At 42.6% G+C, this 18,184-nt stretch overlaps 1 protein-coding gene across 1 annotated transcript in view; it reads left to right on the top strand.

Moving 5' to 3' along the window:
- Positions 1-18,184, top strand: part of SPTBN4 (spectrin beta, non-erythrocytic 4) — a 240,366-nt gene that overhangs the window by 194,046 nt on the left and 28,136 nt on the right. The window contains exons 26-29 of the mRNA XM_089654174.1: positions 2,646-2,850; positions 5,332-5,709; positions 8,043-8,287; positions 9,698-9,836. Of these exons, the coding sequence (XP_089510300.1) occupies positions 2,646-2,850; positions 5,332-5,709; positions 8,043-8,287; positions 9,698-9,836 (967 nt within the window). The remainder of the gene's footprint in view (positions 1-2,645; positions 2,851-5,331; positions 5,710-8,042; positions 8,288-9,697; positions 9,837-18,184) is intronic.

Raw genomic sequence — 18,184 nt, 5'->3', positions numbered from 1 at the left:
TAGCATTCTGGGAGGCAGGTGCCAGAGCTCCACCAATGTGGAGCAGAAACCGAGCACTGCATGCTGAAGGCATTTGGGTTCAGGGACCCAAAGATAAAGTTGGTTACACGCATAAAGTCTTTTTTTTTTTTTCAACCCAGTGGGCTGAACAGAAAAAAAAAACTGACAGATCACCCTACTAAGTAAGCGACGCTAGTGTGGCGATCTCCCCAGCTGAGCTGTTGTGTTTTGACTGAGGGACTGCCCCACTGCCAGAACACAATGATCTGCCCTAGCAGCGAATGGCAGCCAGTGCTGATTGGATGCTGGTTTGTCAGCATGCTTGTTCAACAGAAGCCAGTTGTGAGACCGGCTTCTGTCAGACACGGAGCCATATACACTGGGCTAAAGTCTGCCAGTTCATGACAAACCAACCGCATTCGGACAATTTTTGGCCCATGTGTAACCCAGCCTTACTCGCATACTTCTTAATGTATGAGCAGACACCTTGTGAATGTTGCACTGGGCATTTTGCATTTATTGGTTTTTTTTTGGTTGGCAAGTTCACTTTAAATCAGCAATTTAGTGCTATTTAAATCTCTCTGGGACTCCTGTGAAGAAATTTCTGCACCCAACTTCCTCATCCACCTGCTGTCACCATTATAAGTTGTGATCCCTCTTTTGTTGGATTTTTCATTGGGTACAGTACAAGCAGTGCAGCCTATTTCTTAAAACTCTACAATGTGATTGGATTGAGTCTAGAACTCTAGAACATTAAATATCACCACTTGAGTTGGCAAGAGAAGCCAGAGGGTCAGCATGGCAACCAGGAAGTTAGGATTTTCATAAAGAGAGGTTGACAATGGCAGCCTGCAAATTTCTCTCAGCACAGGTTCTATTTAAAATCAAACAAGACTTAATTTATTAGCTGCTCATTTTCAAAGGGTGCTTATACTCTTTCTGTGCGTTAGATGGAAGGTGCTCTGTGGTCATGCATAGCTTCTGTACACGTAGGGAGAATCCAAATGGCACCAACAGCCCTGATTATTGTATTCCTCCTCCAGCACTCATCAGATCCTCTTTGTGTATATGAGCTGCATTTGGTAAATAAAACATTGTGCTCTGTTTATTCAGGCTGCTGTCTGTCCCTTATACAATTCACTGAGAACACTGTAACTGGCACCTGTAATTATGCATTGGTTTAACCCTTAAAGTGTATGTGTAGCCCCTGTCAGATTATTTTTTGTCTTTGTCCTGCCGGGGAAATTTACCTTTACTTCCTGTCTTAAGCAGGCCATACATCATGCAGTTTTCTTTCCTGTAACCATGTGTTCTAGGAAAGATAACTGCCCGGTTTCCCCCACCAACACTGAGAATCCCTCCTGCAGCGCTATTGTGTTCTGTCAGAAGGGAGCCTTCCCGGCCGGCAGAATACAAGGATCACTGCTGATGGCTATAGTTACCTGCAGTGATTGAAATAAATAAATAAATAAAACTGACAGGCTGGTTGTCAGCTTGTCCATAGATGGAATAAAACCTGTCCGATCCCTTCTAAATCAGCCGAGATTCGATCCTTTGACCAGCTTTAGAGACACAATAAGAAATCTGCCTAAAATAAAAGGATTTCTTATCTTAGACAGTTGTCACCAAAACATTTTCCCCACTGAATGGTCTAAGCCTAGGACACAATATAAGAAAATCGGACAGCTGATCGTCTGCTTTTTCCATGAAAGCACGTATCATGATGTAGTTGGAATTGTAAGAAACTTCTCAGCCGACAAAGGCAAACGTAGCTACGTACTAGCATAGTAGAAGAGGTAGTGTGGGGCCGTTCTATGCTTCCGATCATGTGTTTGTCAAAATCAGATGTGTTCTCGTACAATAAAAATTTTCTAGCTTGCACCCTTGGTTTTTGTCGTATGAAAAGTTGCAATCGGCTGTCAAAAGCACTATACTAACAATCAGATAATCGGACCATCATTCCTCATTTGCGTACAATCTTCTTGTGGTGTGTACGACATAACCCTTACCTCTTGATCTCGTGACATATTTAAAGTTTTGGATTTCCCAACCCTCTCTGTTTCATTAACAATGGTCAACAGAGCAAATAGAGGGGCAATGCTTACCTTGGGACCAGGGGCGGACTGACCATTTGGAAACTTGAGCCCGAGGTCAGTAGGGGGCCCCATGAGATGCCCCTGGTACCTTTTTTGAGTTTGGGCAAGAACACAGGGGCCCCATGATCCTCTATTGCCCGGGAGCCCCATGAGTTGTCAGTCCGCCCCTGCTTGGGACTGACCCCCTAATTTGATTTTCTGAGCTGCTCTCATATTTTCCTGATACAGTAGGGTGGGTGAACATTGTCCCCCCTAGGAAATGAAGTGTGCTACTGGCAGGGTCACCATGCGAAAAAAAACCTAATGCAGCCACCACATCTAAGGACTGGTAAGCTGCAATATAGAATAGTTTTCTTCTTGGTTTTATATATGCTTTAATTTATGTGAATGTTACACCATGGCTTCAACTATGTGTTCTGGTAGATAATGCTATTATAGATTACAAGATTATGTAGCTGAGGGGTTTCATGATTCTTAAGAGTATGATGATGTGCAAGTGTTCTCTGCATGGTTTTCCTGACTAATGCGCTGACTACTGTCCTTGCATAGTGAGCAGATAAGTAGGCGGCAGTCTCAGATTGATCGGCTCTACGTGTCTCTGAAGGACCTGGTGGAGGAGCGCAAGGGGCGTCTGGAACAGCAGTATTGGCTCTTTCAGCTGAGCCGCGAGGTGGATGAGCTGGAGCAGTGGATTGCAGAGAAGGAGGTGGTGGCTGGGTCTCCGGAGCTGGGCCAGGATTTTGAACATGTAACAGTAAGTACTACCTGAAAGCAATCTATTCTGTAATGCCAATTTGAGTTTTGCACCATACTTAACCCCAATATTTATTTATTTATTTCAGGTACTTCTATAGCGCTGTCAATATTACGCAGCGTTTTACATATATATTGTACATTCACATCAGTCCCTAACCCTCAAGGGGTGTACAATCTAAAGTCCCTAACTCACATTCATACATACACATACTAGGGCCAATTTAGACAGGAGCCGATGTCTTTGTAGTGTGGGAGGAAACCAGAGAACCCAGAAGAAACCCACGCAGGCACAGGGAGAACATGCAAACTACAGGCAGGAGGTGCCATGGCTGGGATTCAAACCAACAACCTTAGTACCGCCAGGCGGAAGTGCTAACCATTTAGCCACTGTGCTGTAATCGTAACTATGTTAAAGGATTCCTTTCTAAATGTTATGGTGCAACTAGGGTTCAGTGGAACTGTAGGGTTCCTCAAGAGGTTGTCAGGGGCCCTTTGAGCTGTGGATGATTCACCTCCTATCTGAACGTGCATGCATAGTTTTGGATCCAATTCCACTTGGCAGAGCCAGTGGCATGACAGCAGTGATCTTTTTAGCTGTCTGTTATGATGGCACTCTGACCACAGGGAAATTCTTCCTACATCATTAATAAAAGAGATATTTTTTCCATTGACCCCCCAATAAATACATTTTAGCATGGGTTACTTTAGAACTAAACTTTAGGCTTTTAGGACTTTTAGTATCTTATAAAATGTACCTTTTGCCATTAAAAAGAAGGGACTGATGTGTAAATTTGTGCCTTGTTAGTTCCCAGCCAGCAGCCCCAAACTGATATTTCTATATCCCATGTCCTGCCTGTGAGTTCAGAAATGAAATGTACATAAGAAAGGAAGAGGACAAAAATCCCTTTTTTATCTTTGCTTCCATCAGACTTTCTGTTAGAGAGTGGCTATGTTTGGTCCTTCTGTATGTAGGAATGTGGCCACTCTCTTGTGCTTGCTCCCTGGAAGCACTATAGGATTTGTAGTGTACATAGATTGGTGCATGTGACCGCAGCTAACATGCACATCTCGCTCTTAACAAATAGAAGTGATGGGGAAAGGAGAGGTTTGGGAGCACACAGAGGACATTCCAATGAGGTACAAAAACACAGTAGTAAACCATTTTAAGAAAAAAATTAATTACAGGGTCATTAAGTAGTGGATATGTATGGATTATTTCTAGAAAAAAGGATATCTTTAGTGTCATTTTCACTTTTGCAAAGGAAATTGTACTTACCTTAGTTAATGTGCTGAAAATGTACTTTGCAAAGAATACCCAATCATGTGCAAGCAAAATAAAAACAGAATTTATGCTTGCATATGATTGAATGATAGAGATCAGTACATCTTCCCCTTTACTAAGGTAAGGGAAATTTCCCTACCAAAGTGAAAATGTACTTTGTTCCTTTAGTAAATCTGCAACAGTGCCTTCTAGATGTTTAGCATTTTAAACAAGTAAAAATAGTGATAAATGATAAAACTAACAAAAAATCACCATGTTTTCACTTTTAAATGCACCTGCTCCATTTTTATTTAATTTATTACAGGTACTTATATAGCACCATCAATTTACACGGTGCTTTACATATATATCTATATACACTGTATATTGTACATTCACACGAGTCCCTGCCCTCAAGGAGCTTACAGTCTAATACATGCTAGGGCCAATTTAGACAGGAGCCAATTTTCCTTCCAGCATGTCTTTGAAGTGTGGGAGGAAATCCATGGAGGTACAGGGAGAACATGCAAACTCTATGCTGGGAGCCCTGTGGTTGGGATGCAAACCAATGACCCTACTGCTGCTAGGTGGAAGTGTTAACCACTTAACCACTGTGCTTATCCCTGATAGTGGACTGAGAACAAGCTTAGGGATTAGTCGGGTACACCTAAGCGTCAAACGTTTACACATTTCCTATGCCCACCAAGTGCCCACAAAGCAGTGGGTGGGAAAGGGTGAACTTAGCTGAGTAGCTCAGTGCACACACCAAGGAAGAGTTCGCTTTGCTCTGTGACATGTCTGTTTTCATTCAGACTGAACCCAACACTATGTTCCCATTGTCTAACACTTGGGGAGGGGAATATACTAAAATGGGAGCACACTGAATTTGGTGCAGCTATGCATAGTAACCAATCAGATCCTAACTTCTGCTTGTTAAGTTAAGCTTTGACAATAAAACCTGGAAGCTGATTGGTTACTATGCACAGCTGCACCTGATTCTGTGTGCCCCAATTTTATTAGATCCCCCCTACTGTTTGTCCCAGGTAGTCCTTAGCCAGCCAGCTGAAAGGTATCCCACAACTTATGTCAGTGGTCAGTGTGTCATCCCCATCAAGATGAGCTCCTTTTTCTTTTATAAACTTCACAAAGTTTACAATTTTCAAATATGATCACTTAAATTACCATCCAAGTTACATATCATCTGTTCATCTCTTATAGCTTCTTCAGGAGAAGTTCACAGAGTTTGTCACTGAGACGGGCAGTATAGGACAGGAACGCATCTCTGCTGTGAATCAGATGGTGGATGAACTCATTGACTATGGCCACTCGGATGCAGCCACCATAGCAGAGTGGAAAGATGGTGTGAATGAGGCCTGGGCGGACTTGCTGGAACTGATGGAGACAAGAGCGCAGATGCTGTCTGCTTCTCATGAACTACAGAAGTTCTTTAATGACTGCAAAGAGGTCCTGTCCCAGGTGGAGGAGAAGAAGCAGAGGATCCCAGAGGTGAAGGCACAGGAAGCTCGCCTCTCAGCTGGTTCACTGCAGCGAATTCTTAGCTCTTTTGAACATGACATTCAGGTCCTTGTCACTCAGGTGAGTTTTTCTTTCACTTCTTTACCAATGTCTATCATACAGATACATTTGTGAGACCAATGGCCCCTAGTAGGCTTGAATTCAAACTATGCCCAAAAATGCTTTTTGCTAGGTTGTCTTTCATTCAGGAAGAAGCCTATCCTACGTAGGGGTTTGTATTATTTTTGTTTGTATTATATTTCCGTGCAAAATTTACACAAATTCAGGGCCTTAATGTGGTTGTAAAGGCCGAAGGTTTTTTATTTGTATTATATTTCTGTGCAAAATATACACAAATTTAGAGTTTTAATGTTGTAAAGGCTGAAGGTTTTTTACCTTTATCTATCTATTCATGAAGGTGAAAAAACCTATGTGCTGCTCCCCCCACAGCCCCCTCCCTTATACTCACCTGAGCCCCTCTCTCAGTCCAGCAATGTGCAAGGGAGCCTTGGCTGTCCTGGGTCTCTCTCTCCCCACTGGCTGAGACACAGCAGCAGGAGCCATTGGCTCCCACTGCTGACAATCATGCGAGTGAGCCAATAAGGAGAGAGTGGGACCGAGATGTAACTCTATTTATCTTATGGACGCATAGAGTGGGGCTCAGGAGTAAGCACACAGCAGTGTCCCCATAGCAAGCGGCTTGCTATTGGAGGCACTGGTCAAGGCGGAGGAGCCAGGAGCATCAGCCGGGAACCCAAGAAGAAGAGGATTGGGGCTGCTGTGTGCAAAACCATTGCACAGAGCAGGTATGTATGACATGTTTGTTATTAAAAACAAAAAAACAATAACCTTTAGAATCCTCTTACCCTGTTATCCTCTCAAACTGTGGTGGTGAGCTGTGGGAAGAAAAATCTTTATTTAGACACCACATGAGTGCATATGCTAGATTTCCTGTTTCATGCAGACCTCGGTGTAATCGGTGTAGGCGACGCAGGAAGTCATTCACCTTCTGGTTATACTTTCTGCAGAAGGATTGGATATTGGGAAACACTGTAGGCCTTCCCAGGATAGGTACTACCAGCATGCTTTTTTTGCTAGGAAGGTGACACTTTTTTCTCAGCTCTGCAAGTAAAAGTCTAATCTAATTTTGCTAGAATCTTTTTTCTCCAATCAAGACTCTACTCTCTCTGCTAGAGCTGGTCTGTTTAATTGCAGCTATCTAGCGGGGCCATTTTCAGCCTGGCACTTAGAGTGCCGTGTCTGGACCCTGCTGGACTGGAAGTGACTTTTTGGCCACGTGGTCTCAAGGATCAGGTTCTACTCTTTCCTGTCAAGGCGCACTGTACTAGATCTGTGAATCTGTGAGTGGTTCTTGGGCTTTTGAGCATCAAGCCTCTGTTTACTAGATTTGCAAGGGTAGTCCTCTGTTCCCATGTCCCCCAAGGTCTACCAAGTGAATGTTTAGGCCTCTTATGTCCACTTTGGGTGTAATATTCTTCAGGTGGCTTTTGGACTTCCCATATTCCTCAGTGGATGAGAAAGAAAATAGGATTTTTGAACTCATAAAATCCTTTTTTTAGATTGACCGTAAAATCCTTTTCCTTTTCTTCTTTTTGTTTCTACTGGCAAACAAAAAACTGTAGACCAGCTGAAGATAACCCCTGCTACTACCAGCATGACTCAGTTGAGTAGCGAGCAGAACCAAGATCATGTGAACTCCCTCAATGAACTTGACATGTGGCAGGTCTCATGACCAGTGTAGAGAGCCACAGGCAAAGTCCTCCCTGTATCTGCCATACTGGTCAGAGCTTTGCATGTGAGTGGGAATAGTAAGTCTCCAGTGCCACGCCAATCAGAGCTCTTCACTGCCCACTCACAGCACATCCCTCCCCAGCTGTCTCACCTCCTGCCCACAGTTCATCCTTCCCAGCATCCAGCATGAAGACTTTGCTAACAGTACATACCTTTTGACATCCAGCACCAAATCCTTTCTCCACCATCATAACCATTCCCTCCACTCTATCAGTGGTGCTGCTTCTGGCCTCTGCCACTTGCACACTGCACTCCACTCTTGTCAATAGGTTCCCCTCTGCTAGCTTTCTTCTAAAAGATCAGGGTGCTTCTCAATTTTTCCAAAGAAGCTGTAAAGTTTTATAATTTTTTTAGCTCTGGTAATCCTGGTAAAGTGCAGACAGTTGAAATCCCTAGCATCATGGATTGGGTAAATAAAAAGGAATTGTGGTCTATGGTCTGTGGTTCTGTGGCCACCTGTTTAATCATGTTCATAGACCCTAGGATCATATATTTAACTACGTCTGTTATGGTTGTCATTGTTGAAAAATGCAGCACTGTTTGGCCGTAATCGTTTTCATGCCAACCCTTGCTTTACCCTGTGCCTTTTCTCTGATGCCCAGGTACGACAGCTGCAGGAGAATGCTGCCCAACTGCGCACAGTATATGCAGGCGAGAATGCGGCTGCCATTGTCACCAGTGAGCAGGAAGTAATGCGTTCCTGGAAGGAGTTGCTAACCACCTGTGAAGAATGCAGGCTGCAGATCACCACTACCAGTGACCGCATGAAGTTCCTGGGTCTTGTGAAGGACCTGATCTCCTGGATGGACAGTATTATCTGTCAGATTGGAACTGCAGAGAAACCCAGGTAAGGGGTTGTGGAATGATGGTTGGCATAAGCAGCCATTAAAAATGAGACTATGTAGTGCACAAAGCTGCCATTGGGACAGGCCATGCAGGGAAAACTCCTTACTGGGTCCACAGAGAATAAAGACTTGACAGAGGTTCTAAATCTTTCCATTTTGTTACTTAACAACGTCAAGTCCGGACACTTTCACCCCCTTCCAGTCCAGGCCAGTTTTCAGCTTTCAGTGCTATCAGTGCTATTGCAGTCATGCAACACTGTACCCATATGAATTTTTAGCATTTTTTTGAGACAGATAAACCTTTATTTTGGTGGTATTTATTCACCGCTGGGATTTTTATTTTTTTGCTATATAAATGAAAAGTCCAAAAGTTTTGAAAAAAAAAGTGTTTTTCTTATAAAATTTTGCAAATAAATAATCTTTCGTCATAAATCTTGGCCAAAATGTATTAATCTATCTTTTTAGTAAAAAAAAAAATTACCCAAATTAGTTTATAACCAAAAATTATAATTTTTCAAAAATGTTTTTTTACATTTTTATTTTTTTTTTATTATTATTTATGTTTTTTTTAACATACTCTCACCCTAACAGTACAGTGTCACCATAGTGTTTGCTTTTACTCCCATAAAGGCTGTAAAGGCAATCATTTCTCCTTCTCACTAGGCTGCATTTTTGCAGCCATTGAGAAATACTGCAAATTCTGTGATTGGTCACAGCTTGTCACATGGTACAAGGCTGTTGTGAATAGCCTTGTACCATGTGACCTCTGATCATTCACAGATTTCACAAGTAGTAAGCAATGATGTCAGGAAGTGACATCTTGTTTAGTACTATTCATGTGATCACTGATTGGCCAATCAGTGATCACATGATCGGGACCTCACACAGAGGTCCTGTACAGCGATCGGTGCTCTGCTGTGTCGCTGTGTCCAGAGGATAGCAAGAGGTTTGCTAGGCAGGGGGGAGGAGCAAGGACCGCTGGTGGGAGGACCCAAAAAGAAAAGGAGCGCGGATTGCTCTGTGTAAAATCATTACAAAGAGCAGGTGAGTATGACATGTTTGTTATTTTTTTAAATTGCAACCTTTAGAATCACTGTTAAGAGCAGTTAACCACAGAGGACAAGGGGGGGATCAGGAAGGATTTTTTTCCCTGCAGGAGCAAATTGGATCATGCTTTGCTGGGTGTTTTTCCTTCCTCTGGATCAACTGTGGGTGTAGGATAACTTTTTTTTCTTTTAATGGTTGAACTGGGTGGACTTTTGTCTTTTTTTCAGCCAGACTAACTATGTAACCTTTTCAGTGTGCTCCCCCACCCCGCAAAAGTACGTTTTTTTTTAATTCCTGGAGTTCTGCTTTAGTCTCTCATACTAGGGGTGAGTTACATATTTTTTCTGTTTTCCATATATTCTTAGGGATGTGTCTTCCGTGGAAGTTCTCATGAGTTATCATCAGGGATTAAAGAGTGAAATTGAGGCAAGAAATAAGAGAATTGCGGACTGTGTAGAGCTAGGAAAGTCCTTGGTCCTAAACAAGAGGCCGGCGTCTGAAGAGGTAGGTGTGTCACAGCCCAGAATCTAGCCAGTTATTTGCTTACATGAAACACCCCCTGATTATTGTCAGAGCTGTATGGACTTAAATAGAAGGATCTCTAAGTTATTAAAACAGGAACAATGATACAAATACATACTGTATGTTTGAAAGGAGGCCAGTTTAATATATTAAAAGACTTGTTTCTCTGTGTAGCTTGTAAAGGTACATAGCGGCAGCCATATTTGCAAATTACACATTTTGACGCTTTATTTTACCAGTCTACCAGATAGGATCGGTCTGAAAAGGCACTCTGCAGATTCTAATGACTGTAAACATCCACAATGCTCCTGATCACCAGAGACTATGGGGTCTATTTATAAATAGTTCACTGCCTCACATCCATCACAAATAATCCCTATAATGGGTCTAATATGTGTATTTCCTAGAATCGTCAGCTCCATCTATTGGCCATAATGCAGTATATTTCTGAAATGCCCCAATCAAGAAAATACTGTTAAAAAAAGCGGAAGAGTATGCATTTTTACTGCATTTTTGCAACGGAGTAGTGTGAAAGCAGCCAAAAACGCAACTGACCGATGTGAAGCATTACAGAGGATTTAAAGGGATTCATTTTTCTTCCACTTTTTTCTTATTTAACTGAAAAACTGATCAGTGTGACAGGGCCCTAAAATGGTTTTAAAAAATATTTTTTACCTTTTTATGTGTTTATGAGATAGTCGCTGGTTGCAAGCATACATATAATACATAAGGGGGGATATGATCTCCATGTATAATACATAAGGGGGGATATGATCACCATGTATAATACATAAGGGGGGATATGATCACCATGTATAATACATAAGGGGGATATGATCTCCATGTATAATACATAAGGGGGATATGATCTCCATGTATAATACATAAGGGGGGATATGATCTCCATGTATAATACATAAGGGGGGATATGATCTCCATGTATAATACATAAGGGGGGATATGATCTCCATGTATAATACATAAGGGGGGATATGATCTCCATGTATAATACATAAGGGGGGGATATGATCTCCATGTATAATACATAAGGGGGAATATGATCTCCATGTAACGGAACCGGAACCCAGACCGCACTGGTTTTTCCGTTATAGCACAACTTCCCCTGTCCGAACACCGTCCACGGACCACACCCTTGAAATCCCTCAGGAAAATAGACAATACCCAGCTCTTACTAAAACAGGAAGCCAACAACTCTTTATTTTACACAAACAACATGTTTTATACAGAGGGCGGGGAAACACAACCAGGAACAGGAAATACATCATCAGCCCACCCTCTCAGTGGGAAGGGCTACAGTATAGGCAGGAAACACCTCATCACCCCTCCCCATCCAACCAGACACAGAACAATGGGATGCAACCATGTGGCAAAGGACATTGACCAACCCCCACACCAATACACAAACAGTACATCCCATAATAGTTGGCTGGACAGGAAGACACAGCACAATGGGGGGTAGCACATGGTAAACAGACAATGGACAGCCATGTGGCCTAGACAAAGAAACACACACTGTACACAGGACTCAGACATTCACATACACACCCTGTAACCCTTAACAGGCACAGGGTGTGTTAAACATAATGATTTGGGGAGATGACACAGAGGTCCCCCCACCCCCAAAAGTCGCTCCCGTCACACTCCATGTATAATACATAAAGGGGGATATGATCTCCATGTATAATACATAAGGGGGGGATATGATCTCCATGTATAATACATAAGGGGGGATATGATCACATGTATAATACATAAGGGGGGATATGATCTCCATGTATAATACATAAGGGGGATATGATCTCCATGTATAATACATAAGGGGGGATATGATCTCCATGTATATTACATAAGGGGAGATATGATCACCATGTATAATACATAAGGGGGATATGATCTCCATGTATAATACATAAGGGGGATATGATCTCCATGTATAATACATAAGGGGGGATATGATCTCCATGTATATTACATAAGGGGAGATATGATCACCATGTATAATACATAAGGGGGATATGATCTCCATGTATAATACATAAGGGGGGATATGATCTCCATGTATAATACATACGAGGGGATATGATCTCCATGTATAATACATAAGGGGGGATATGATCTCCATGTATATTACATAAGGGGAGATATGATCACCATGTATAATACATAAGGGGGATATGATCTCCATGTATAATACATAAGGGGGATATGATCTCCATGTATAATACATAAGGGGGGATATGATCTCCATGTATAATACATAAGGGGAGATATGATCACCATGTATAATACATAAGGGGGATATGATCTCCATGTATAATACATAAGGGGGATATGATCTCCATGTATAATACATAAGGGGGGATATGATCTCCATGTATAATACATAAGGGGGGATATGATCTTCATGTATAATACATAAGGGGGGATATGATCTCCATGTATAATACATAAGGGGGGGATATGATCTTCATGTATAATACATAAGGGGGGATATGATCTCCATGTATAATACATAAGGGGGGGATATGATCTCCATGTATAATACATAAGGGGGGATATGATCCCCATGTATAATACATAAGGGGGGATATGATCCCCATGTATAATACATAAGGGGGGATTTGATCACCATGTATAATACATAAGGGGGGATATGATATCCATGTATAATACATAAGGGGGGATATGATCTCCATGTATAATACATAAGGGGGATATGATCACCATGTATAATACATAAGGGGGATATGATCTCCGTGTATAATACATAAGGGGGATATGATCTCCATGTATAATACATAAGGGGGGATATGATCTCCATGTATAATACATAAGGGGGGATATGATCTCCATGTATAATACATAAGGGGGGATATGATCTCCATGTATAATACATAAGGGGGATATGATCTCCATGTATAATACATAAGGGGGGATATGATCTCCATGTATAATACATAAGGGGGGATATGATCACCCCTCTAAATAAATACATAAGGGGGATATGATATCCATGTATAAATACATAAGGGGGGATATGATCTCCATGTATAATACATAAGGGGGGATATGATCTCCATGTATAATACATAAGGGGGATATGATCTTCATGTATAATACATAAGGGGGATATGATCTCCATGTATAATACATAACGGGGGATATGATCACCCTGTATAATACATAAGGGGGGATATGATCACCCTGTATAATACATAAGGGGGATATGATCTCCATGTATAATACATAAGGGGGGATATGATCTCCATGTATAATACATAAGGGGGGATATGATCTCCATGTATAAATACATCAGTGGTTCATATAGGGAACTCGGTGTAGAGTTATTCACCCTGAGGTCATCACAGAGGACAAGGGGGCATTCTTTACGTCTGGAGGAAAAGAAATGTAATCTACAAACACAGAAAGGTTTCTTCACAGTCAGAGCTGTGTAAATGTGTTATAGACTCCCTGAAGAGTTGGTTCTGGCCAGCTCAGTGGATTGCTTTAAAAAAGTCCTGGAATCTTTCCTAGATACACAGAATATAACTGGATATAACATTTATAGGTAAAGTTGATCCAGGGAATATCCGATTGCCTCTCGGGGGATCAGGAAGGAATTTCTTTTCCCTGCAGGAGCAAATAGGACCATGCTTTGCTGGGTTTTTTGCCTTCCTCTGGATCATCTGTGGGTGTAGGATTATTATTAATTTTTTTTTTTTTAATGGTTGAACTGGATGGACTTTTATCTTTTTTCAGCCAGACTAACTATGTAACTATGTGTGATAAACTATAAAATGAAGTGAGCGCTCATTAAATAAAATATCAATGAAAAAGTAAGCAGCTAATGGCACAAGAGGGGATCACAACCTCCTCTGATTGTATAAATAGATGAATAAAGTGCAGCGCTAAAGCATATCAAAAAAGTTCGTTCTTAGAAGTTCGTTGTCAAAAGTTCATAAGATATCTCGATCAATACTATGGTGTACACAGCTAGAAGGATCCAGTAGAAATGACAGAAATGCGCACTCACCGACCGCGCATAGGAAATGCGCATTTGTGTGTTAAAAACACAAGTGTCGAACTCCCTCAGGACAAGGTATCATCAGGCGGTGATCTGCTAGGCTCACAGGACCTCCTTAAGATCAGGATTAAAGACGGCCAGGTGAGGGCTCCCTCCTCCAGATATAGCTGTGTCTGCCAGTCTGATAACCCCTCAATAAGGGGTAAAAAACGGGAGAATGCCCATAGTGTAGTATATCAAAAGTTTATTAAGTAACATATATAACAGGACAGGTCAGTATTCAAACTGGCAAACAGCCAGAAAGTGTATAGTAAAAATACTGGTACTGACCTAGAGTAAAATGGCCGCCAGACCTCCTCGTGGTCTGGGCGGCGATGAGGCGTCACAAGCTGTCAGTTCCTCCTGAGGCCTTTCGTGCTAGAGCACATCTTCAGAGGAGAGGCTGACAGCTTTGTGACGGACGCCAGATTCTAAAATACATGTTCTCTTAACCGGTCACGGAGCCGTCTCGTCGTGCGTCCCACGTATTGTTTATAGCATGGGCATGAGATGAATCGGTCGATGGTATATGTTTTTCCAGTTGTAAAAGACTCAAGTCTTTTACAACTGGAAAAACATATACCATCGACCGATTCATCTCATGTAATAGTAGATTCGTTGTGTACCTACTCCAATGCCCATGCTATAAACAATACGTGGGACGCACGACGAGACGGCTCCGTGACCGGTTAAGAGAACATGTAGCCAATATCAGGAAGGGCTATAGGGAGCATTCACTCTCTAACCATTACAGACTACTTCACAACAGCGACCCCTCCTCTCTTAAATTTGTAGGAATTGATGTGATATCACCACATTGGAGGGGTATTAACAAGACCAGAGCTGTGTCACAATCAGAAACAAGATGGGTTTACGAACTAGATACTTTACACCCCAGAGGACACAATATCGAGATTGACGTGAATTGCTTTATAGCTAACAGTTAGGTTCCCATGTTTTTATTGCAAAGTCCTTTTATTGATTACCTATTCCAGATTGACATATATGCATATTATATTAAGCCTTTGACGCCCCTATGTTATTATATGTAATTTTATGCTATTCTATTCATTTTATGCATTTTATGCTATCCTAGTCTATATTTTATGAAACATTATTTTAGTGTACTTGGTCATATCATTTATGACTTTACACATCAACATATATACCTATATCCACTTATGAGTTTTTTATTACTCAAGTATTTATACTCTCGGTACGGATTGTTGCACTTTCAGCACCTTTATATGCCATGGATAAATCGGTATTAATTCTGTTAATGAATGATTGAATATCAGGACCGGCTATGGCATCTTTGATCACCCATCTAGGATTAAGAGCTATCAATTATGGCAATTATTTGTGCTGTGCACTTTGATTGTTGGGTGCAGCCATAATTCTAACCACCAATATTTTTGGCAAATATGGTGTTTTGAAATATAAAGATTTTTTGGACTATCTGGTCTCTCAGATTATGGCAGTGGTTTCACACATATGTGTGACTTCCAACTCCAGATCGGTCATTGATGCAATTATATATAAGGATTTTCCTCTATTTTTTAGAACACACCATTATTAACCTTTGACCACATTTCATTCTATATTTCACATTATGTATATATGTTTAAATATGGATTGATGTATCCGGAGCACCTCCATATGCCGTGGATAAGTTTGCATTATCTTCCCTATGAATCACCATTCTAGGTGATATAATTACTTGCCAAGGGGTTCTGGCGCTATATCTTTCCGCTGTAATATCGGACTGATCATTTTTGCTTACCCCCTGGGATCATGAGCCATCACTCTCGGCTCAAAAGCACCTTTCAGTGTGCCCTGACAGCTGTATGCATCGCATCTCTGCTGACAGTTCTTGTATCCACGGCAAAATGGCGTCTAGACGCGCGCGCATGCGCAGTTGCCCGGTCCACTCGAAAATGGCGGTGAGTTTGTGCGCATGCGCGACTCCCGCGCCTTGGTATTTTAGAATCTGGCGTCCGTCACAAAGCTGTCAGCCTCTCCTCTGAAGATGTGCTCTAGCACGAAAGGCCTCAGGAGGAACTGACAGCTTGTGACGCCTCATCGCCGCCCAGACCACGAGGAGGTCTGGCGGCCATTTTACTCTAGGTCAGTACCAGTATTTTTACTATACACTTTCTGGCTGTTTGCCAGTTTGAATACTGACCTGTCCTGTTATATATGTTACTTAATAAACTTTTGATATACTACACTATGGGCATTCTCCCGTTTTTTACCCCTTATTGAGGGGTTATCAGACTGGCAGACACAGCTATATCTGGAGGAGGGAGCCCTCACCTGGCCGTCTTTAATCCTGATCTTAAGGAGGTCCTGTGAGCCTAGCAGATCACCGCCTGATGATACCTCGTCCTGAGGGAGTTCGACACTTGTGTTTCTAACACACAAATGCGCATTTCCTATGCGCGGTCGGTGAGTGCGCATTTCTGTCATTTCTACTGGATCCTTCTAGCTGTGTACACCATAGTATTGATCGAGATATCTTATGAACTTTTGACAACGAACTTCTAAGAACGAACTTTTTTGATATGCTTTAGCGCTGCACTTTATTCATCTATGTGTGATAAACTGTTGGGCAATATAATTAAATTACAACCACTACCATTATATTCTCCAGGGTCTTCACTTTCATAAAATGCATACAGTTTGGTGGTTTTAACTAATCCTCAAGCTTAAAATTAGCATTTTAACTTGTGCAGAAAAACACAGACGTGTCTGGCAGTGAAAAGGTTAAACAAAACCGCTCTGAATTTTGATTGGAGAACTGTAGCCTGTGCCTTCCACAATATGCATGATTTAATGTCTCCTAGATTGTAAGCTCCGAGGAGCAGGGCCCTCCTATCCCCCTTGCATTGAACGGTATTATTATTATTATACAGTATTTATATAGCGCCAACAGTTCGCTCAGCACTGTACATTACAATGGGGGACAATACATGAGACAGTACAATAACAATACAATGTGATACACGAGGGGTTCGAGGGCCCTGCTCCTTGGAGCTTGCAATCTAGGAAGGAGGGGATAGTGGTACGGGAGGAATAGCTGTGGGGGATGGAGTGGTAGGAAGAGTGGAGGAGATCGGCAATTAGCAAAGGGCGGGGTAGGCTTCCCTGAAGAGGTGGGTTTTCAGGGTGCGCCTAAAGGAGAGGAGAGTAGGTGATAGTCTGATGGATTGGGGTAGGGAGTTCAATAGGATGGGTGATACCCTGGAGAAGTCCTGGAGGCGGGCATGGGAGGAGGAGACCAGGGAACTAGAGAGAAGGAGGTCTTGTGAGGAGCGGAGAGTGCGTTTTGGGTGGTATTTGGGTATTAGGTCGGTGATGTAGTTTGGGGCAGAGTTATGGACAGCTATGTACGTCAGTGTTAGCATTTTGAATTTGATCTGTTGGGTAATCGGAAGCCAGTGGAGGGATTGGCAGAGGGGGGTGGCGGAAACGGAGCGGTTGGTAAGGTGGATGAGTCTGGCCGCCATATTCAGGATCGACTGAAGCGGGGATAGCCTGTGGTGAGGCAGGCCAGTGAGGCGGGAGTTGCAGTAATCGAGTCATGATATGATGAGGGAGTGGATGAGTTGCTTAGTAGATTCTGGGGTTAGGAACGTGCGTATTTTGGAGATGTTGCGGAGGTGGAGTCTGCATGAGTTTTGTAGCGATTGGACTTGGGGCTGGAAGGACAGATTGCAGTCTAGAATGACACCAAGTACACTGGCATGCGGGGTGGGACTGATGGTGGCATTGTTGGTTGTGATGGAGAAGTCGGGGGAGGGGGGGCACGGACTGGGGGGAAAACTAGGAGCTCGGTTTTGGAGAGGTTTAGTTTAAGGAAGTGAAGCGACATCCAATCTGATATGTCGTTCAGTAGGTTTGTGATTCGGGCGGAGACTGAAGGGGTGAGGCAAGGGGTCGAGAGATAGATTTGCGTGTCGTCGGCATAGAGGTGGTAGTTGAAGCTGTGAGAGTGTATCAGTTGGCCAAGGGAGGAGGTGTAGATGGAGAAGAGAAGGGGCCCAAGGACAGAGCCTTGAGGGACCCCAACAGAGAGGGGGAGTAAGGGGAAGGTGGTAGCGTTATAGGTAATGCTGAAGGAGCGTTGTGATAGGTAGGAGGAGAGCCAGGAGATAGCGGAGTCTCTGGGGCCAAGGGAGTGTAGTTTTTTGAGGAGGAGGGGGTGGTCGACTGTGTCGAAAGCCACGGAGAGGTCGAGGAGTAG

Source organism: Staurois parvus, unplaced genomic scaffold (genome assembly GCF_062004578.1).
Source record: "Staurois parvus isolate SC_StPar_1 unplaced genomic scaffold, SC_StPar_1.0 ptg000746l, whole genome shotgun sequence".
In the NCBI taxonomy this organism is placed as follows: Eukaryota; Metazoa; Chordata; class Amphibia; order Anura; family Ranidae; genus Staurois; species Staurois parvus.
The sequence above is the reverse complement of the archived record's forward strand: the minus strand, read 5'-3'. Positions and strand labels throughout refer to the sequence as shown.